Here is a 22,269-nt window from a genome sequence, read left to right as displayed (position 1 = left end):
GCTTGTTATTTGCTCTTTTTGTCCCTAACTCCTAAACAATTCAGGTCATAACCACCATGATGGATCCCAATCTGACATGTATGGTTTAGAATATTATAGAAGGCCCTATGGTTACACTTGAGTAAAAAAGGACTTTTTTTTCACTTTTTATGTATTTTTTTTACCCCTTATTCCAAAACAGTTTGGGCCATTGCTCTAAACTAAAGGTAGATCATACTTATAATTTCTAGTATATTGATTTTCCTAGTTTACTCAAAAATAAACTTTGATTTGGGGATGCCAAACATACTTCAGAATTTGAATGTAAAAAGCAAAGGCCGCTGAAAATGATTGTGAGATAAGGTAATTGAGCATTTACAACATTTTATGTTTTCACTATTTTGCAAACTATTAAAAAACTGGTATATAGAATTTCTTGTAAGTTTGTATAAAGAACACTTGACTGACATTCTTCCATATTTCTAAATGAAAATTTGGAGTCGCCAAAATCTTTTTCTTGTAATATTAAAATAACTAAATTCAATGACATATTTTCCCTTGAATTATCTCTTTAAAGTGGCCCCTTTTTTTTTCAATTAATGTTTGTAATTTAACTAAATGAAATTTTATTACAAAAATTCTTTTAAAATAATGTAAACATATTATTTTTACATCATTTCAAGCACTAAAAGTTAAATGAAATTACATGTTTCTATAATTTTGCAAGATGACAGAAAAGAATGCTCCATTAAAAGCATATGATCTACCTTTTCACGTTATTGTCCTTGAAAGCCAAAAATGTTTTTTTTGTGGTTTCAGTGTATACCTTTTAAATCGTTACACTTCCAATTTGTTAAAATGATCCTTAAGACAAGGCCTAAAACTCCTCGTAGGGGGTCATGTCCTTGAGAGTCCGAGATGTATGACAATTTATTAGAGTTATTGCCCTAAAAATACCAAAATAGTGATATTTGTGGTTTTTATATGCCATATTTTAAGACAGAGCATATTAAGGTATACTGGTATCCATCTGCCCATCTGAAGTTTGCACTTTGCACATTAACTAGAATATGCTGCCAAGCAGTTTTGGTGGTGAATTGTTTTTTTTGTTTCTTTTTTTTTTATTGATTTGAATTCCCGTTTGATTTTTATAAGTTAGCAATTTTTTTTTATTTTTGAGCTATGGCACTTAATTTGTTAAAAAATGGGGTGATTTTCTGTTCTTGAATTTTAACTCTAAAACCTTTGCAGCAATTTAAATGAAACTTGTCAGAATTGATTCTTTATGAAATCTTTTCAATTTTTGAAAAATTTTGATTTTACTTTTTACAGTAATGGGACTTTGTTCATAAAAAAGGGGTGAGTTTTGCAGTTTTCAGACTATAACTCAATGATAGTTGCACCTGTTTTCAAGAAACTTAAGTGCATTGTTTCTTTTAATTGATGACCGCTTCCTTTCAATATTTATGAATTTATGATTTTTCATTCTTTATTCAAAAAAAAGAGGAGGGGGAGATTTCCCATATTTGTGAAATAATCTGAAAATGTTTTAAGCAGTTTTCTTGAATCTTTATTGAATAGTTGATTTCTATATTTTTAGACCACAGGGGTCAAGCCACCAATTTCTATATATATCTCATAAACTAAGAGATATTTGAAAATAAATGTAACTTTCCTTCTTCAGCTCAAAGAGCTCTACCAAAGTTTCTGTTGGGTCATAGTTGTTGGACAACTTGTTAGAGTTATTGTCCTTTAAAGGTGAAAAAAATGACAGTTATGCAGTTTGCAGCCATTATTTTGAAAACTATAATAGATGAAAATAACTTTCAATTAATGGAATGATCCTTATGGCAAGTCCTACAAAAGTCTCCATCAAGTCAAAAATTTTCAGACGACTTAATAAATATAATAAAACATAATAGAACATAATAAAAACTGGTCAAAATGTAAAAGAGTATCGCGGGAAAGCTTTTGGATGAAGAAATTGCAAACAACTTCTCCAGATGGAATTAATGAGAAAAAATAATTCATTTTTAGGTCTTGGATCTAAGGCTGGTACAGCACTACTTGCTATACCTCAATACGCTGTACTACTATATTTGAACTTTTTATTTTTTTAAATTGTCTTCCACAGTTAATTGTAACTTTGATAAAAAGACCCTCTTTGTTATTTTCATTCAGGCTCCTCATCAGTTGCTTATGTGAGCCTTTGATAAAGGTGCAATCACCCACAGCGCAAGCTATTCAGCTTCTGAATCTGTTTTGATCTTGAACTTTGTGAGTTTTATGCTCGTTAAGTTTTGTGAGTTTTATGCTCATATAGTTTTATGAGTTTTATGCTGAGGAAGGATATCTGTTATCCGAAATATTCAATTTAAATTTTACCACCTCCTGGTGATGTTAAACAAATTTAGACGTTTATTTTATTTATTGTTATGTTTTTGTTATGTTTGTTTTTGTTTGTTGGGGTTTAACGTCCGAGCAGCAATATTTCAGCTATATTCAGACGAATGTTTTTCCTTATGTAACTAGAAAGACCGAAGAGTTCTGATTGCAGGTCCAATGTGATAAAAATTAAATGCAAAAATAATCTTCCTTAGTTTAAATTGAAAATGGAAATGATTACTAATTAAATATTAGACCTATATATGAACTTTGTCAACGCAGAGTTTAAGTAATTCTCCCAGTCTGCAATAAATTTTTTAAATTTTAATTGTAAATAACTGGGGACACGTTGTTCAACTATTAATGTGTAAGTCCAGAAAAGTAAACCAAATAATAAATAGGAGCTGGGCATTCCACTATTTCAAGTATTTAATCCACTGTTCTAAATATATATCGTTTATTATGATGCTATATAGATGGTTCATTATTTTACAAATAACATAAGTAATGCTTGATGTTACAAGAGCGGAGCATGATGGTAAGACTAAAAATACAAAAGGTACAGAGAATATAACACACCAAAAACTCCTCCCACAAATTATAAATAAATCGTTAAAAATTCTAACTCTGACTAATGGCTAACTTTCTAAAGTTCAATCAAACCAAAATATTTCCTTGTCAAAAGCAAATAATTAAATCGGTGTAATGTTCAATGGAGGATAGTGTCATAAAATGTTATCAAAATAAAACTATAGATCTTTATCCTGTGATGCTGGGATCAATCAACTGATGGTCTTGAGAATGTCTGTGCATACAACATTAATCTCAATCCTGATCTAGCTAATTACCATTTACTATCTACTGACCCATAATTAACCCAATACATAACATTATTTTGTTTTCTTGTTAGATAGTCCTTGTTATTTTGGTGTAATAACTATGCATTCGTGACGACTTGAAAATAATATAAATTTTTATTTTTTCTAAAGCTTTCTATCACTTAGGAAAGTCCGTAAGTTTCGATCTCGGGTTCGGTTTGTACGACTTATTTTAATTTTGTTTTTGTCGTAAGCGACTTTGATTTGATCGTGGAAGTAAGCGACTGAATGCATCGGCGGACTCTTTTCTGTGAAAATTCAATGATATTAGCTACATAATTTTGAAAATAATAATGATGTGACAAAACAAAAAATTCAGAAATGTGGTTATTTGCAATATTTATTTCGTTTTCTACAAGTGAATTTACATTGGAATACTTTTAGTTAATTGGTCTTTCAATAGTTTCATATTATCCAGTCAACATTCATCACAATTCACATACAGGCTTAACCATGGATCCAGGCCAAGGTGGTTTCCCATCTTATGGGACTGGTTTAACACCTCAGCCAATGCAGTCAATACAGGTACTATATGTGTGCACTGCAGGGGCGGATTCAGACACTTTGAAAAGAAGTGTTAGTCGAGGTTCCGCAGAAAAAAGGGGGCTACATTGTATATTGTAGGACATCGATTGCCATTTTTTGTCAAGTTTGTAAATGAAAATGACAAATTTTCCAATAAAAAGGAGGGGTACCAATCCCTTACCCTCTTACCCTGGATACGCCACTGCATTGAATATTGTGCTCAATCCTCAATCACTAAATTGTAAGGGAAACAAGGCAAGAAATGACTGCCACTAAATGTTGTGTCTAAAATTATTTTGCAGTTATTGGCTACCAATTGCATTGTTGTTTATTTTTTAATTTGTGAGAAATTAACTAGATGTATTTGTCTACGAATAATTAGAAAAAAATCTTATTATTTGTCAACAATGTACATTACTACAGTACATATACATATTTTGCATCTTAATACAATGTTGCCATTTCTAGGGAATTTGATTGCCTTTAATTAAGAATGTGTTTAATGCTTTTTTAAGTGAATGAACGCATAAACAATTGACCAGAAAGGGAACACAGACTCAAGAATAGAACTGTTTGAGTAAACTGCTGTTTTGATCTGACCACCAATTACAAAATTGAACTTACTTCAACTTTAGGCGTCCAAGGCAAGAAATTGGCATTTAAGGAATTATTAGGGTTTAGAGTACAAATGAACTATATATGTATTTTAATTTTAGGGAAAGCTTGTGTGGTGTTATCAAACACTGCTTTTACATGTAATTTCTATTTTAAATATACATGTATGAGAAAGAGTAATCAAAGGAACCAAGATTCTAGCAGAAATCAAAAGAATGTAATCCAGGGACAAACACCAGACATGGAAAGCAGACAAACACAACAAAGGACATAAAGTAAATAAAATAATACATACCAAGTAACAAAAGTGAATGAGCAAGTTAGTTATTTAATATTTTTTTATCAATTTTACACCTGTTAATTTATTTTGAATGTTGCAGAGTCCAATGATGTCACCTGCAATGAGTAACTTTGGTTTAGGTGCAACACCAAACCCTGTGATGCCTCCTTCCAATACAGCTAGCTTATATCCACCAACACCTAACCCAGGAGGACCAATGACACCAATTTCTCCAGCTACCCCAGCATCAGAGGGAATGGGAACTATGCCTTTAAAGCCCCAACTCCAGTAAGAGCACTTGGAGTTATATTCTTCTCTTGAACAGACGTGCATGTATTTATAGTATTGTAGTTCTACATCTAGTATACATGTACCTCAGAGGCTCTGTTCCAAGATCAAGTTGCCATGTGATTTACATGTACAGAGATCCCCCCATAGTTTTTAAATAGTACAGTGCAAACTGGCTTAGCACAACTCTTTTGGCCTTCCTCCAAAATTATAGCACAGTGCCCATAGTGCTGCAAAGTACAGCGCTATAATGGCCTTGAAAGAACACTGCATATACATTTGCAAATGTAGCTTGAATTAAGAACACATAAAAATATTAGTTTTCTTTTTATAGATATATGTTAAGTGTACAAAATACATTTGACGTAGAAAGAAACTCAAATTTGATTTCCATTTTTTCTAGACATTTATTGTGTTCTCCTGAGAAAATTCAAATAGTATCCTTGTTAACTAGAAAATTTGGATAGCATCTTTCCCTTTCAAATTATAGCAGCACATTTGTAATATTATCTACAGAAAAGTCAGTTCAGATAGCATCACATCAATCAAAATAGCATTACATTACCATGAGGCTAAAAACCTTTGAGGTGAACACTGATTTATATTTATTGCATTTTAAAGGTATTTTTATAAATATGTCTGGGACACTTTTTATTGAAAAGATCTGTTGTTTATCTTCCAATGTAATTAAAAGATGATAATTATAACTGTATCCATACAGTAAGATTTAAAGAGCAGAACTACAAAGAAAATTTACAAAGCAAAGACGCCTATGACAAGATACTACTATAATAATTAGCTAGTAAATTTAAGTAATACAGCACAGTAATACACACCTGCTGTTTGACTTTCTCCAGTCGAATTAATTGAGTTGTAGTGAAGTTGTTTCAAGTTTCACAAATTGTATTTTTCACAATAGTTTTTAAAAAAGCACAACAAATTGAATCTACAATGATTATTGTTTAGGAACATTGTGTGCACAGTAAATCTTGGCTGTAAGTTGGACCTTAAGAAAATAGCATTACATGCCAGAAATGCGGAATATAACCCAAAGAGATTTGCAGCAGTTATTATGAGAATAAGAGATCCACGAACTACAGCTCTGATTTTTAGTTCTGGGAAGATGGTTTGCACAGGTGCAAAGAGGTAAATCTTATATTCAAATAAAAAGGCTTAAGTATTTCGCCAGAATCCTTGAATTACTTCAATTCCTTATACTAAAAAAGAATGTACACAGCCTTTGATTATTCATGATCTTCAGCCCATAAAAACCGGAAGTTACAGTTGCCTTCTGAAATGTACAATAAAAATAAAGTATCTTTAAAAAATCATGGAATGAAGAAATGATTTAAGTAAACAATACTGGCATATTAATACAAGCTATGCAGTGGCTGTTGTGTAAAATAATAGCTGGGTAAAGGGCCTAATTTTACTGTTATGGCTAAATACATTTGTACATGTATTCTAGAAAACCTGATATTGACCTATTAACCTTGGACATTGTCTTTGAGGTTAAGAATACAATATGTATTAATGGTACCATTTGACAGTGCCATTTGGTGGAAAAAAAAGCCCAACCAAATGCATGATTTTAACATACCTTTGAGAAGTCCTGGCTTAGATGTGTTATAGCATCCATAAACATTACATGTAGGTTTTACATAATAACTTGAGTAAAACTGTACATGATCTGTGTATCTCAAAGAAATTGTACAAGGTTTCAAACCATAAAAAATAGGTTGGGATTGATTTTAGGGTAGACTTCATTGGTTCAAGAGTTAAGACCAAAGAGGGGCAAACAGACATTTTTCTTTTGATTTTCACACAGTAATGGAGTGATAGTTTATGGATCTCTATAAAATTGTACCTCAAGGATGTGTACTACAAAAGTCAGGCTGTGATTGGTTTTGGGGTTTATGACCCCAACTTTTAAGGATTAATAACCCAAAAATTTCATTGATTTATCATTGAGTGATCACTTGAATATTTCACCCTGAACAGTTGTGATATTAATGAATTATAATTCAGATTGTTTTGATTGCTTTAGGTAATTAATCTTAACCTAATGTTTATATTTTCTCTCTACTTTATATATAGTGAAGACCAAGCGAAGCTTGCAGCCAGAAAGTATGCAAGAATAGTACAGAAACTTGGATTTGCTGTAGGTGTTTTTTTCACTGTCATTCAATTTACTTTCCTACTTACTTTTAATGACACAACATTTTTATATTTCAAAAGAAAATCCAAATTGGACAGTCACCTGTTAAAGTTTTGTGTTGGTGTTTATCTCTAATAGTTTAAATCTATAAAAAATCCTTTTGTGCACAGCTTACTGGTAGACTTCACCACACAATAATTCTAATCATGAGATCCTTCATGCTTATAGCCGTTTTTGATTGGTCGAGAATGTCGTTGCCAGAAAGTTCATACATACACGAACTTTGCCAGATCATTCATACATGCATGAACGCCAGTCAACTTGAAACCAATATGGCGGCTGGTTAGTTCAAAAGTGTGTGGCAACGAACTGAACGGCATAATATAGCTGAAAGAATAGTTTATTACATGCACATTGATTTTACCAGTCAAGTTTGTTTACAGAAAGTAATTTTTCAGCAGGGAAAAGAAACTTATAACTGAGTCTGACTGAACCCTTGAAAAGCTTGTTGTAATTTTTCTTCTTTCATTGTTGTATTTCCTTAATAATTATATTCCTGCTGAATTGTTTACATGTCATATTTTTTCAATGCCAACTATCACTTCATCCACGCCGCCTTCACTGTCGTTGTGCAGCCAATTATGTGTAAATATTCATCCATGCTCCCATACGTATGCAAAGGAAAATGTGTGTATTGAAGCGTAAACATAAACACAGTGTATCAATATAACCGACTGAGGCTCTCAGAGGGTAACTTTGACTGTCCGATAGAATTATAAGGATTGAACAGCCATTTTCGGTCGTTCATGCATGTATGAACGGATCTCTTCCTTTGGCCGTTCATTAAGTTTGGGAGCTCCAAGATCCGTTCATACATGCATGAACGACCAAAAATAGCTGTTCAATCCTATAGTAATTTATTCTTGTATTTTTGAACATATTTTACTAAAGTTACTTTGCATGAATAAGTAAGATGTGATAGTCCACTTGATTTATACCCAGACAAAGTCATGTGTGGAAGTGGTGTTAACATATGTTAGAATGATCTAGGTAATAATATTGGGTGTTGGACATTTGATTGGACATTATAGTGCGATAAGAAAAATAGTTACATTATGAATTTCATGTATGCAATGATATATATTGTGATATATTGATGACATCAGCATAGGATTGTGGATAAAGAATCAGAATTAAAATATTAGCTTTTTTGTTTTTAAACACATAATTAAAAATACAAATATGGCATAAATGAAATGCAACATACATGTACATGTAAATTACAATAAAAAAAATGGACTAAACTCTATTGTCATATTGAAAGAACAACATCTTTGTTAGGCAAAGGAAATACCACAGTGCTCAAATGTATTGATTATTATTTTTTTATTGTAGGCTAAATTTTTGGATTTTAAAATACAGAATATGGTTGGAAGTTGTGATGTCAAATTTCCTATTAGATTAGAGGGTTTAGTTTTGACTCATGGACAGTTTTCAAGGTATTTATTCTATGAACATAAATTTTCTGTTTTTTGAAGAGATTTGTAAGGTTGAAATTGTCAGTGTAATTGAGGAATGACTAAATTGAACAAAAATTATGTCCTGTAAAACAAATTTTGGCTGTAGCCTGCTCACACTGTACATTTCAAGAAGCACAATTCTAATATGTCCTAACATCAAACAGTATATTACCTGATATCTTCCCCAGGACAATTCAGATGCAAAATTAGTCTTTTTTTGTCTTATGAGAATAGAAATAATTCATGTTAGGTATGCTGTTGTCTTTTGGCCTTTATATTCATATTTTATACATTACTAATGCTCAATATAAAATATGAATATAAAGACCCAGCCCATGTGTAAATGAGTTTAACTCCATACCCCCATGAATTATTTCTTAAACAACAAAATATTATTTTTTCACTGACATAAATACTAAATTTAAGTCATTCCTTATGAAAAACTCAGTATCTGTCTAAAAGGTAGCAAAAATCAACAAGCACTTTAAAAATTCAAAATAATTTATCTCCCCTAAGGTGTCTTTGTTTTTTTTCTATGGCATAATTTTCTACCTGGAACACTTGGGTCTAGAAGTTTTATGTGTGGAATTATAACGAAGTACAACATTTTGTTATTTGCAGCTATGAACCAGAATTGTTTCCCGGGTTGATATACAGAATGGTCAAGCCTAGAATTGTGTTACTGATATTTGTCTCAGGAAAAGTTGTATTGACAGGTATAGATTCTTAGTGTTAGGCCTAGGCTGTAAAAAGAGTATGTTTATTTTGGGAGGGGGAGGGGATGCACTTTTAACAGACAATTTTTTTTTCTGTATACCTGATCAGATACATCTATATTCGTTAATAATAAGCTATATGATATTATTTTCTTTACTTTTAATTTCACTCAATTGAATGAAAGAATATGAAAACAAGCATCGTCCCATCAAAATATTAAATAAATAAAGATGTAGTTTTTGTCACTTTTATGTTTTACTAAAAATATCAAAATTTAATGTTGCCTTAAAAATCCTGGCGCAAATCATTGATTAAACTGTGAATTAACCTTTTGTGATCACTAAATAAAAGTTCTCTATGGTCATTATAATAATTAAATGTTTTGCGGGGTGCAGCTTGATATGACCATAGAGGTCAAACCCTGAACAGTTGGGATATGGACACACCAAGTGCAATACCCCAAAGGAAGGTTTGCATTGACTTATGAGTTTTTCAACCATTTAGGAATAGGGGGCCAAAAAGTTACCAATTCAATTCTGGTTATATTCTAATCTTGTGCCAAATATCTAATCGTATTCAAAATTCAAAGCTGCATAAAGTTTGAATGCAGGGTTTTAGCTAGGATTTTGAGGGCTTAAGTCACTTTTTAGTAAAGCACGAATGACATATTATATAAGAAAACTTGTGGGTTACATAATAAAATAAAATAAAATCTTCCTGTCCTTTGCCAAACACCACACTTCAGAAGCCCTCTTCAACCTCAAACTCCTCAGATCAGAAGTATGGAGACAGATCTTAGAAGAGAATTTACTGATGAAAATTTGAGCCTGTTCCTAAGATAGGTCTTGATCAGATTGTACCTACTAAATCTCCTCTCAGTCACCAGAAAATAAAGCAGAAACTATACAGATAGAAAGGAGCTTGTCCACATTGTCATAGTCAACTGTAGAATTTTGAACTCTGTCAGCAGTTGCTCCGTGATGTCTTACTGCTGGGTGGTAATTTTTAGAAACCTTTGACCCTGGACCATAAGTCGAATATTAAAATACACTTTTCAAATTTTATGTGACAAAAACGATCTGAAACATTTTCGTCATTAATGAAATCCTTTCGTAAATGGCGAAAATGATGAGCACTAGCTAAATCACTTGAATGGTGTGTCCATACTTGCCCAAACTGTTCAGGGTGTGACCTCTGTGGTCATATTAAGCTGTGTCCTTTGAAGCATTTTAGTTTTAGTCCCCTATCAGCTTTAGCTGAAGGGGACTTGAGATTTGCACTCTGTCGGTCTGTCAGTATAATTTTCTGCACATTTTATCTAATTGTTTGCAGATATTGAGCTGATTTTTTGTATGTGAGTCTACCCTGATGAGTTACAGATCAAGTTTAAGTTTTTTTCCGCTCCACTGATTTTTGTCCGAGTTATGGCCCTTGAATTTACCGAAATTTAAGTTTTCCACACTATTTCTTCTAAATGCTTTAAGATATTGAACTGATTTTTTTGTATATGAGTCTACCCAGATGAGTTACAGATCAAGTTTAGCCAATAGATTTTGTTCCACTTTGCTGATTTTTGTCAGAGTTATGGCCCTTGAATTTACCACACTTTTTTTTGTAAGATATTGAGTTGATTTTTTGTATGAGAGACCACCTTGATGAGTTACAGATCAAGTTTACCTTTTGTTCAGCATTGCTGATTTTTTCCAAAGTTACCCATTTCAGTTTTATTTGCTTTTTTCTAAAGAAAACTTGTTATCTTTCTTGTCTTTGTCCATATTCCTTACTCAGTTTGTCATTTTTAGCTCACCAGGCCGTAGGCCATGTGAGCTATTGCCATCACTTGACGTCCGTCATCATAGTTAACAATTTCTTCAAACATCTTCTCCTCTGAAACTACTGAATAGATTTGTGCATAAAACTTATTATGACTGTTCCTTAGAGTATCCTGCACAAAATTACCATTTGGAATTTTGAACAGTCAAAAATTTTGACATGGGGGTAAAAGTATTCAGCATGATGAGATCTATCTGTGGTAAAAGTTTGGTGATAATCTGTTGACCCATGTTGGAGTTATTGCCCTTTTTAGACATTTTTTACTGTTTTTGATGTTATTACTTTCAAAAATCTTCTTCTCAAAAACTGCTTTAAAGAATTTAATGAAAGTTTGTATTTTTGTTTTTTGGGGTATCCTTAACAAAATGACTGTTTGGATTTTTGATCGGTTAAAAAACATAGCAGCCATTACTAAAAATAGTACAAAGGGGTCGGACAGTAGTTTTTCACTTATTATATCTCTAAAACTGTTAGTTTACCCAATATCTTTCAATTGCTGAAATATCCTTATTATAAGGCCTACAAAAGTCTCCAAGGGACCAAAGTTGTCAGGGACTCCATGTAAGGGTTATTGTCCTTGAGAGGTGAAAAATGACTTTTTCTTTTTACAGTTTTCAGCCTATATCTTGAAAAATGACTTTTTCTTTTTACAGTTTTCAGCCTACATCTTGAAAACTATGAAAGATAGAATGTAACTTTCAATTGCTAAAATGATTCTTATTATTAGGCCTACAAAAGTCTCTAGGAATCAAAGTTGTCAGATGACTCCATATAAGAGTTATTGTCCTTGAAAGGCAAAAAATTACCTTTTTAGCAGTTTTCAATCAATACCTTGAAAACTATAATAGATAGAATAAAACTTTTGATTGATGAAATGATCCTCATGATAAGTCCTACCAAAGTCTTCGTGGAGTCAAAATTGTCAGACAACTTATTGTTAGAGTTATTGCCCTTGAAAGGCAAAAATTTAACCAGGTGAGCGATTCAGGCTCCTAGGAGCCTCTTGTTATTTGATGATCCAAGATAGTATTTGGGTCAGTGATATAAACAACCAGTAGGGGACAATGTATTGTTTTGCAATACTCTCAAACTGCTTGTTAAGCTATCTTTATGTTCACTTAACAGGTTTTGTGAAAATTAATCTGTCTACAGTTGTAAATTTTCTAGCATCCAATACATTTACTTATTTTTTAGGTGCAAAGGTTAGAGAAGAGATCTATGAAGCATTTGACAATATTTACCCCATATTGAAGGGTTTCAAGAAGCAATGATATTATGATGTTTTCATTTGTTATACTGGTATGCTTCTATAAAGATTACTGTACATTGTATTGTGTTTTTATTATTATTTCACATTTTTAAGTACATATATTGTTAACTATATATGGTAGCTGTATTTTTCTACTGTTTGAATTCCATACATATAGTTGACATGGTAACAATTCCACAATATTTTTGAATATATTTCTTACTATGGTAGTACTTTAAATGATGGTGTATGGCAAGCCAAAGTGGACAAAATCAATATTTTGTATTATTAGAAAATAAATTTTTAATATTACAAAATAGTTTAGAATATTAGAAATTCATTTTCTAATACTACCAATTCATTTTCTAATATCACAAATTCCTGATTTAGGAATATTACAAAATATCACACATTTTGTAACATTAGAAAATAAATTTGTAATATGAAAAAATCATTTTGCAATATTGCAAAATCAGTCACATTTTTTAATATGAAAAAATCATTTTTCTAATATTAAAAAATCGTAATAAAATACAAGAAGTCCATTTTCTAATTTTATAAAATAATTTTCTAATATTAATGAACTGCAATTAAGTAGAACAAATCTATTATCTAAAATTATAAAATGAATTTCTAATATTAAAAATCATTTTTTTTTTATAATATTAGAAATTCAATTGAACTTTTAATATTAAAAAAAGGGTTTTGTGATATTAGAAATCATATTTGTAATATTAGAAAATGAATTTGTAAAAAAACTTTTTTTAATATTGGAACACATACTATTAAAATATAAAATCATTTTTAAATATTTAAGAATTGGCAATGATAAAAATTTTGTCTATTGAAAAATAACATATTGCGAAGTGCAATAAACAAAAATTTAAGTTATTTTTCAATAGACAAAATTTTTATCATAGCCAATTCTTATAAATTAATTTTAAAACGTATTTTTATCATTAAACATGAGAAAAGTAGCTCAGAATTTAACTGATTAGGGGATTGACAAAATTTTTTTCTCCCATTGATATATAACAAAATTATTTTAACCTATCAGATTACAGTATTTATCTCAAATTAATTTATCTGAAAATATGTTTTAATATTATAAATTCATTTTATAATATTAAAAATTAATTTTCTAACAGTACAAATTCCTGATTTAGCAATATTATAAAACATCACACATTTTGTAATATTACAAATTGAATTTGTAATATTTGAAAATGAATTTGTTATGTTAGAAAAAGAATTTCTAATATTAAAAAATCACTTTGCAATATTGCAAAATCAGTCACAGTTTTGATATTATAAAATGATTTTCTGATATTAAAAAATCGTAATTGAATACAACAAATCCATTTTCTAATATAAGAAAATCAATTTCTAGTATTAAAAAAGGGTTTTGTAATATTAGAAATCAAATTTGTAATATTAAAAAATGAATTTACGATATTTAAAAAATCATTTTTTTTATATTAGAATACACTCATTTTTGTCCACTTTGTCTTGCCGTAATGGAGTCGCTATTCAAATTTTTGGTAGCCTATTGTATGTTTGTGGAGTTAATATGTTATCAAAGGTTATTGTTGAAAAGGTGGATAGTCTGCTTAAAAAAAATGATACCATACTTCTTTAATAACATAAGATTAAGGCTTTGTGATTTATTTTATAGTAATGTGTAATGTGTATATCAAAATTTAGGTGAAATTGCATTTAGCATTTGAAAGTTCTTTTCATCAAGTACCAAATTTTTTTTCTAAATATTTAAATACTAATAGTTGAAATAGGGTGATTAAATAATTATTGTAAACTAGTGTCATTCAAACATATTATAGGACTTCATTTATCTCTGGAGACTTGCAAGTAAAAAATTTTAAATTGGAAAGGTCCATACTTTGTGACTTAATTGTGTATATATTAGTAATACATTATCCATTTATTTGGTATTGAGCCCAAGAAATAGGATAGATTTAACTTTTGCTGTTTTCTTTATTCATTACTTTCTAAATATGAATATATTCACATATATTGCATTTTGTTTCTTATGACAAGCAGGTTATGTATGTATGAGTGTTAATTTTAGTTTTTGTATGTACGATTGTATCATTCATTTATGTGTGTATGATTATTGTTTGATAATGTGATTGTGAAAGTTTATAGTGAATGCACAACTGTAACCGAACAGTCAGAGATAAGTATCCATCATCTTACTGATATTATTGATTTCATCCAATTTCTACATTGCTGAAGAGATCAGTGTTAGTTCAGTGTGTTTTGCACTACTTGTTTCAGTTTGTTTACAAGTTTGCTTGATTCATATGAAGACTTACACTAAGCGTATTCATTTGACCCAAAGTAAAAAGTCAAGTTCATACAGTTAGAATATTTTTCCATTTTAAGGGAGCACAAGTAGAAAAAAACGGCCACCCTGCAGCATTATTTTATTTTTATATAGACTGGAAAAGTGTGTAGCTGCTAAATTCTACTGCATTTCCTAGAACCCAAAACAAAAACAAAAAAGAACATTTTTTTATTTTTAATTCACCTATTTAAAGCATAAAACTTCTGAAATGTATCACAGATTGTCACCAAGTCTACACTTTGACATCATGTTCATGCCCTGCAGTTTGGCCAATTCATTAGTATATAATGTGTCATTTTACGATTTGATAGGGAAATTTAAAAAAAAAAGGAGAGAGTTCCATCATGGAACTTTGGCAGTCATCTTGTACATATCATTTTTGTATCAGAATTAATAACATCTTTTCAGGTCAGAAAGTCCATCATTTGTCCATTGTGAGAATAATAAAAATTTGAATGCACTTTCTTTTGTCAATCCTTTTATGTGAATGCAAGATTATAGAAATTTTAGATTTACGGTTAGTAATTAAACAGAAACTTTATGGTCACCTTTTTATGTAGCACTGTTTTTAGGATCATAAATACTGAATAATGGAAATTGGTTAATTGAATAAAGCAGACAGGGTCTTTTTAGGGGAAATATGTTAGTGTTGTTTTAAATTATCTACTGAACTGAGTGTATTTTGTAAAGAAAGTATTTAAGAGTTATAGGTTAACTTAGCATCAACTTAATAAAATATTTGTGTCATAAGCTGTTCAGAAATGAAAAATACATATTTAGGAACATGTATGGCCACCTACTGTATAGTCTAATGCTTTGTATCAGATATGGTTTATAATGCCAACTGAAAGGTGAAAATTGATGAAATCAGAAGTAAAAGAAATGGAACTGTAAAATCTGGATTTGGAAAATTCTGTTTTAATTTAGAAGAAAATCATGTTAGATCTATGAGATTCATTATGAAACTTAAACAAAAAATGCCTTAAGGATTTCACAAATGAACAATTTAACAAAAAAATAAAAAATAAAACAGGACATATGGTACCATTAATAAATAAACCTTGGGTTAAAAGTGACCTGCATTAAAAGCAGTTCATCTTAAAAGTTCCAGTTTGATACCATAACTAAATCTTGAATGTGAACTAAATAGAATTGGAAAAGCATTTGGCAGTATTTTCAACAAAAAACATTTTCCCATGGGAATTATCTAGAACCTATCTGAAAGCTCAAATGGTAGATAATTTATAGAAACCATGGATGGAAGCAGTGCTATTCATTTTTAGTTACTGTTTCAAATTAAAATTTTAAGATAGGTCTATTAGAAGCTAAAACAGCTGTTGGCAGTCATCTCATTTAATCCAATAGAAACAAAACATGACTAGTTGCAGAGTGCTTTCATTTTTTAATACCTGCCAGGTTTTGTTACTATTGGCTATATGGTTTTCTAGCAAAATGGGGAAAACTGACAAAAAAAGAATGCAAAGTGATGTCGCATGGTTTCTCAAGAGTTTTTGTCCAGTCGAGTTAAAATATACACATTATATGAACATGATAAATATCACACATGTATATAAACTTTCACTTTTATTACAGAAATTCTAGAGCACTACAAATTACTATCTTATTTAGGTACAATGTAATCACCAACTTTTCTATAGTGCAATGCTTTGCATCATGTCACTTAAAATCCAATCCTTTTTTGTAAATACATTTGTACACTACATATATGTACATGTAAATTTTAAAAATTCTATCGTGAAAAACTATTAAATTTTTACCCTGAGATTATTAAAAATATCTTGCTACTTCCCGAAATGAAAAATGGGAGAGAAAAGTATTTTGATAGCAACTGTGAGTGCATTGTTTGATTTCTTTTCAGTAGAACTTCTTGTAGCAAAAAAGAAAACTTAAACTTTTGTCTATAGTGGTCTAAATACTATATAATATTTCTGCAAAGAATAAGAACTTTTGTAAAATTCTGAGAGTATCACAGTAAGGAAGGAGATGTGATCATGTGATTATTAGCAACAACGAAGTGAACATGATATAAAACCAAGGATCTGTGAGCTATTTCTCATTGAGTATACCCCCACTTTCTCCCTAAAATGTATTTTTTCCCTTAAGTTGGTAAACAGGAAGTAGCTGTCCAACAGGACCAAAATCTGTAAGCCTGGTATAGGACCACTAGCTGAGGCATCATACCAAATGTCAAGTGGCATTGATCAGTAGTTCCCGAGAAAAATTTAACGAAAAAAAGGGACATTAGATCAAATATGTTTAAAAAACATATTTAGAGAAAAATGTTACGAATGTTTTGGTCATGAACAGAGCACTGTAGGCTAGAAAGAAGTAATGATGGACAGAGCTAAATCAGTATAACCCTTTTCTTAGAAGCTGGGGTATAATAAGTATCTGGTATACCAACAATTACATGTAAAATATACCAGTACCTTTATTAGAAATTTGAAAAGTTTGGCTTTCGGTAAGCCATACAAATTATATAAGAACAACAAGTCTTTTATTCTTATCTTCTTACTCTTACTAAGTATTTACTACTTTGTATTTTGGTTATACGCTGGTGCATTTGTTACTTTTCACCATATCCGTTCCTTTTTCTATTCTTAGTGAACAGAGAAAAAATATAATCAAACTGACACATCTGATCTGAACACACTGTAATACAGTCAACCTAAATTTGGTTTAAATATGTGGATAAAAGTGATAAAGCAAGGCACTTGCTACTTTCTACTCCATGTACATTTATCAATTTTAATAGACTACCTACACATTCACATCTGTTCCAGAAATGTTCTTCATTTAATCAAGGTCAACTGAGGCCATTAGGCATAAGATTAGTGACATTTTTTATTACAGAAACCTTTCAGATATTTTTTCGTGTTCAGAGATACATTTCCACGTAACTGTTACTGGTCTTACATTCTTCAAATCCAAAATCCTTTCTTTGTCTAATACAGAACTTAAGACCAGTTTCAACATAAATGACGAATGTGAAAGTCGTCTATAAAAACTAAATCAACCTTCTCATCTTACAAATCAACTTTCAAAATACATGTATACATTAGCAAACAAAAACAATAGTTAAATATATAAACAATTTGATTTCTATAGCAAGATGAACAAATCATTAATTTTCACCAGAACACTGATTTTATTAGCTTACCTATTTATACCAACTCCTTCATGTACATTGGTATACAGTAGGTAAAAATTTTTGTCAAAATTTTTAAATACACTAGCAAATTGCATAAAAAATAATTGAAATCTGAATTAAAAAAAATAATCATTATACACTTCTTGTCAAAATTAATGTCAAATTACAGGTCCATTTACATCTTATAAACCATCCAAGACTTTCTGATTGGTAAAAATAGTAATGTTTGTTGGATACAATTTGTGGTCCATAAAATGATCCATGAAATATTTACATTAAAGACTACTGGTCAATCAAAATAGAAAAGGCTTTCAGCCTAAGAAGCAGAACCACAAAAATTGTAACAGTAGATTAAAATACCACCGCAGTCATCATTTCATCCTTAAACATGGAATGCAGTCAAGTATACTTTATAATAAAACTTCAAATACAATTTTAAGGACAGTTGACAAAATAGTACCAAGAACTGACCAGAATGTTTCCGTCTCTTCATGATCTCCTTCACTATATTGAGACTGTCCTGAGCCTTCCTTAATATCTTCTCGTCCATCTATACTGTTGTATAATCTAGTTAATTCATTATAATCAGCATCATCATGTGGGGCTATGTGAAAAATAGATAATCTGTATTCTGAACTTTCGTAGTTGGGATGTCCGTAAACAGCTATTCCTATAGGTCGTTTCATGTGACTAGATATAATTACTTCATCTTTTCCACAAGTATTTGACTGCATCACATAATCATCAAACGTTGGTGAATTAGTAATATCAGAAACATACAGATCAGCATCTCCAATTGTAGATTCTAATGTGATAAGTAGACGTCCCTGAGTACTTAATCTGTAATTAGTGTAATTCTCTCCACCAACAGTTGCTGTCAGTGTCTGAAGGAGTCTTTCACATTGAATACAACTAATTACACATAAAAAAATGGAAACTACTGTCTGTTTAATATCCATCATGAAAAAAGTATCTATAAAATAAAAAAAGAGACAGTTGATTATATTTCATTTTACCAACAGTATTCCTGTTAATTAGTATTAATTCTGTACCTTATCTAATCCCCTCATCATTTCTTTAGGTTGGCTAACTTATATATCACAAATGTCTATTGGTTTTCAAATATTTAAATGGGTAATTTCCATTTTATTTAGTTAACTAGATAAAATTTGTCTCTGAATTCAATCCATACTATTAATGGAAATGCTGTAAATAAGGCTCTTTTAATTCCTAAACATAACACAGAACTATTCAGACAATTATACATTTTTTTGTTTACTTTGCCAGCTCTTTGGAATTCCCTACCAAATGAAATATGAAGTGCAAAAGGAACAAGTCATTAAGCAGAGATTTAAAATCTTCCTGATAAAACAACAAGCAAAAAGAATAACATAAGCTGTATGTACATGTACTACACTTGTATATTGTTAAATGAAAACTTTATATGCACTTGCGTATCATATACAATTTACTCAATTGTGGCATTGTAAATTACATCTGTATTTCTGTCTGATTGGGTGAGGACCTCAGGGAAGATCAGTTCTACTCACCAAAAGGTCTTCAACAAGTGTAAAGACATATTTAAGTAAGCCCTAAAAGAATCTTGAAATATCATCAGCAAGCTCACAAAGAGAATACCCTCACCCCACATCAAATGGACTTCAATGTAAAAGTATTGATGGATTACCTCCCTGTGGAGTCCTCCTACAGTAGTTATATTCCTTCATGTACATCTACATATGATCCCCATCCTTACAATAAAATTCCATTAAAATTCCTTGATTAGTTTAGGAGGAGTTGTGCTTATCTCCCTTTGGAGTCATTTAACAGTAATCATTATTTCTTTCTGCAAATTTACATATGATTCCCAACTTTCCTACAAAATTTCATCGAAATCTCTTGAGCAATTTAGGAGGAGTTACCCTTGTGAAGCCCTTAATTTGGATTATCTCCCTTTGGAGTCCTCAGAAAGTAATTATATTCCTTCATGGCATGTACATAAGATATTCAACTTTTCTATAAAAAAAGCTAAAAAAACTATCAAATTTCCTTGAGCAGTTAAGATGAGTTGCATTTACTCTTGCTGATCAAGTTCTTATTGTGTCAAATGTTTCATTGCCATCAAAATTCAAAGCTGTAACATTTGAATGGCATGTCCATACAATGAACATTCCCCAACTGTTCAGAGTTCTCCTCTGTGGTCTATGCAGTTGCCCACTGTTTTTCAAGTTATATAATTGATTGTTTTTTAGAGCTGAACTCAGAATGTTAAGTTTTTAAAGTAACAATTTTTTATTTGTGCCTTTCTGGCAAATATTAAGAGTAATCCTACAATAGTCAGTACCTAGATTTTTATGTACCAATACTATTTTCCCAATAGATGAATTTAAATTTAGACCTAGCTATTTTTCACATAAACAGCTTTGAATATATCTGACGCACTTTGGTAAATCAGCAAAAAATGGAAATTGCACAGCAAGAAATGATAAACCGACACTTATCAGGATAAAAAAATCAAAAAAAAGGTTTGATGAGTGTTCATTTTTACCACTGAAAGTATATAATCATCTTCAAAGCAATATTTTTATTTCTGCTTCCTTACACAATTCATGGAACCAGTGTGGTTTAAAAAGTTTGTAAGTCTTGCTGTTGGCAGAAAATATTTTTGCAACTGTGACAAATTTTACTGTCATAAAAAGAAGTTCTATTATTACATTTTTTTTATAAACCTGCAATTACAAGTCTTTCAATATGAAATGATGCTTGAACTGAATACGTTGAAATTTTTAAGAGCTTTTCCATTTAATTGCATTGCTCCTACATTGTAAAACTTATGTATCCGTCTTTCGATATTAGTACTTCTGGTTGTGCTTGTGATGCAGGTTTTTTTTTCTAAGATTTTGAAAGCTGTAGTCACTTTTGCATGAAAAAATGAGGACCAATTAAATGGTACATTTTTTAAAGAAGTATTTGCATCTGGAATAAAGAAGATATATCAGTATTGTCTGTTATTTAGGCCACATCAAGTTAATTTGTAGATTCTCAACCACCAGCAACTGAAAAAATGGGGTGGGTGGGAGGATTTTATTTTTATTTTTCCAAGATTTGTAAAATCTTAATAAATCAAAGTGGGGTAAGCTAGCATATGCATATGCATTCTACGCTACTCGCTTTTTGACCAGACATCTATAGTATTGTGTATAAGTAAAGTCGTGACAGATATGGACATATAACAAATCCAGAAATTTAAATCACTGTTAAAAAATAACAAAATTTGGGGCAGGCCCTTTTGAGTAGGGGTGGGTGGGGATGAGAATCTACAAATTACCTTGATGTAGCCTTACAGCACTGTGACATTAAGTAAAACTTAAATGTACATTAATTGCATATAAATAAAGCACGATTTTGTAGAATTGAAAAATGCTGTTTTCTGCATGACCAACCTTTACAGAAATACAAAAATACATATAGCACAGTGTAAGTGTAGATCTATATAATATTTTCAAATAAGTATTTCCCTGTGTTGCCTCATGAGATTCTATTTTTAGCACAAATTCAACTCCAGACCAAATTATTTCAGTTATAGTTAGTATTGGTCTCTGAGGAGTGATTTCACATGCATAAAATTGGCAAGAACTTAGTCTGAATTTCCTCTGAACCTGCAACCCTCCTCTTTTTTATTTGAATATTGATATGTCAGGTAATCCAATAAAAAAAGAGGAGGGTTGTAGGGTCAGAGGAAATTTCGGACATAACAGGAACCTTGAGAATAAAAAATATCAAATGTCCATATTCCCTCTATGGCTCGTTGAATAGTAAAGTAAATGGCACAATTGTATAGATGTATCAACAGAACCCCACTTGTAAAAATCATGAACTTGCACTATAATTTTTATCAGTTTATAAGGCCTATTGAACCAGGCCATGCATGTACCCCTCTTTAACATAAGGTAAAAAGGACTGAATCAACAAACAAACAACCAATGAAATTAACTAAATAACATGGAATACAGGTACCAAAAAAATTAGTATCAATCTATAAATAATGAGATATCAAATTACTGAAAGCACGCATCCATATTACCATAACTTGGCATAAGGCATCATCACCGTCATTCAAAATAAATGGTCTGCTGTCTTGAGAAAAGAGGGTGAATCTTTTACCTCAATTTAACAAAAAATATGCTATGACAAATCAGTTAATAATACCTTTTTTTGTCAAATCATATTATCACTACAAGTCATATTACCAACTTTCGTTTTCACGCACTGTGTACACATGATATGATGACGTAATTATCAATA

At 30.8% G+C, this 22,269-nt stretch overlaps 2 protein-coding genes across 4 annotated transcripts; one reads left to right on the top strand and one right to left on the bottom strand.

Annotated features, from left to right (window-relative positions):
- Positions 1 to 3,433: 3,433 nt before the first annotated feature.
- Positions 3,434 to 15,252, top strand: LOC148624218 (TATA-box-binding protein-like). Its single transcript, XM_088566777.1, has 7 exons — positions 3,434 to 3,767; positions 4,763 to 4,950; positions 5,917 to 6,096; positions 7,048 to 7,111; positions 8,504 to 8,607; positions 9,250 to 9,344; positions 12,373 to 15,252. The coding sequence occupies exons 1-7, from the start codon at positions 3,696 to 3,698 to the stop codon at positions 12,447 to 12,449; spliced, it is 780 nt and encodes a 259-aa protein (XP_088422903.1). The 5' UTR covers positions 3,434 to 3,695; the 3' UTR covers positions 12,450 to 15,252.
- A 1,111-nt stretch (positions 15,253 to 16,363) lies between these two features.
- Positions 16,364 to 22,256, bottom strand: LOC148624217 (UPF0669 protein C6orf120 homolog). Of its 3 annotated transcripts, none has more exons than XM_088566785.1 (2): positions 22,174 to 22,256; positions 16,364 to 18,937 (listed from the first exon to the last, which is right to left on the bottom strand). In XM_088566785.1, exon 2 carries the CDS (start codon positions 18,924 to 18,926, stop codon positions 18,375 to 18,377), a length of 552 nt encoding a protein of 183 aa, XP_088422911.1. In that variant the 5' UTR covers positions 18,927 to 18,937; positions 22,174 to 22,256; the 3' UTR covers positions 16,364 to 18,374. The 3 variants fall into 3 exon arrangements, with proteins under 3 accessions (XP_088422911.1, XP_088422910.1, XP_088422909.1); XM_088566784.1 differs by having other exon boundaries at positions 22,219 to 22,235; XM_088566783.1 differs by having other exon boundaries at positions 22,215 to 22,232.
- Positions 22,257 to 22,269: the final 13 nt, after the last annotated feature.

The sequence above is a fragment of the Perna viridis genome, chromosome 2, assembly GCF_037379345.1.
Source record: "Perna viridis isolate PV_CMFRI_1.1 ecotype Kerala chromosome 2, ASM3737934v1, whole genome shotgun sequence".
Taxonomy (NCBI): Eukaryota; Metazoa; Mollusca; class Bivalvia; order Mytilida; family Mytilidae; genus Perna; species Perna viridis.
The sequence above is the reverse complement of the archived record's forward strand: the minus strand, read 5'-3'. Positions and strand labels throughout refer to the sequence as shown.

Coding starts and splice junctions, on each gene's coding strand:
- LOC148624218 (XM_088566777.1), top strand. CDS start 3,696: ATGGATCCAGGCCAAGGTGGTTTCCCATCTTATGGGACTGGTTTAACA. Junction 3,768..4,762: donor AGCCAATGCAGTCAATACAG/GTACTATATGTG, acceptor TGAATGTTGCAG/AGTCCAATGATGTCACCTGC. Junction 6,097..7,047: donor GTTTGCACAGGTGCAAAGAG/GTAAATCTTATA, acceptor CTTTATATATAG/TGAAGACCAAGCGAAGCTTG.
- LOC148624217 (XM_088566785.1), bottom strand. CDS start 18,926: ATGATGGATATTAAACAGACAGTAGTTTCCATTTTTTTATGTGTAATT.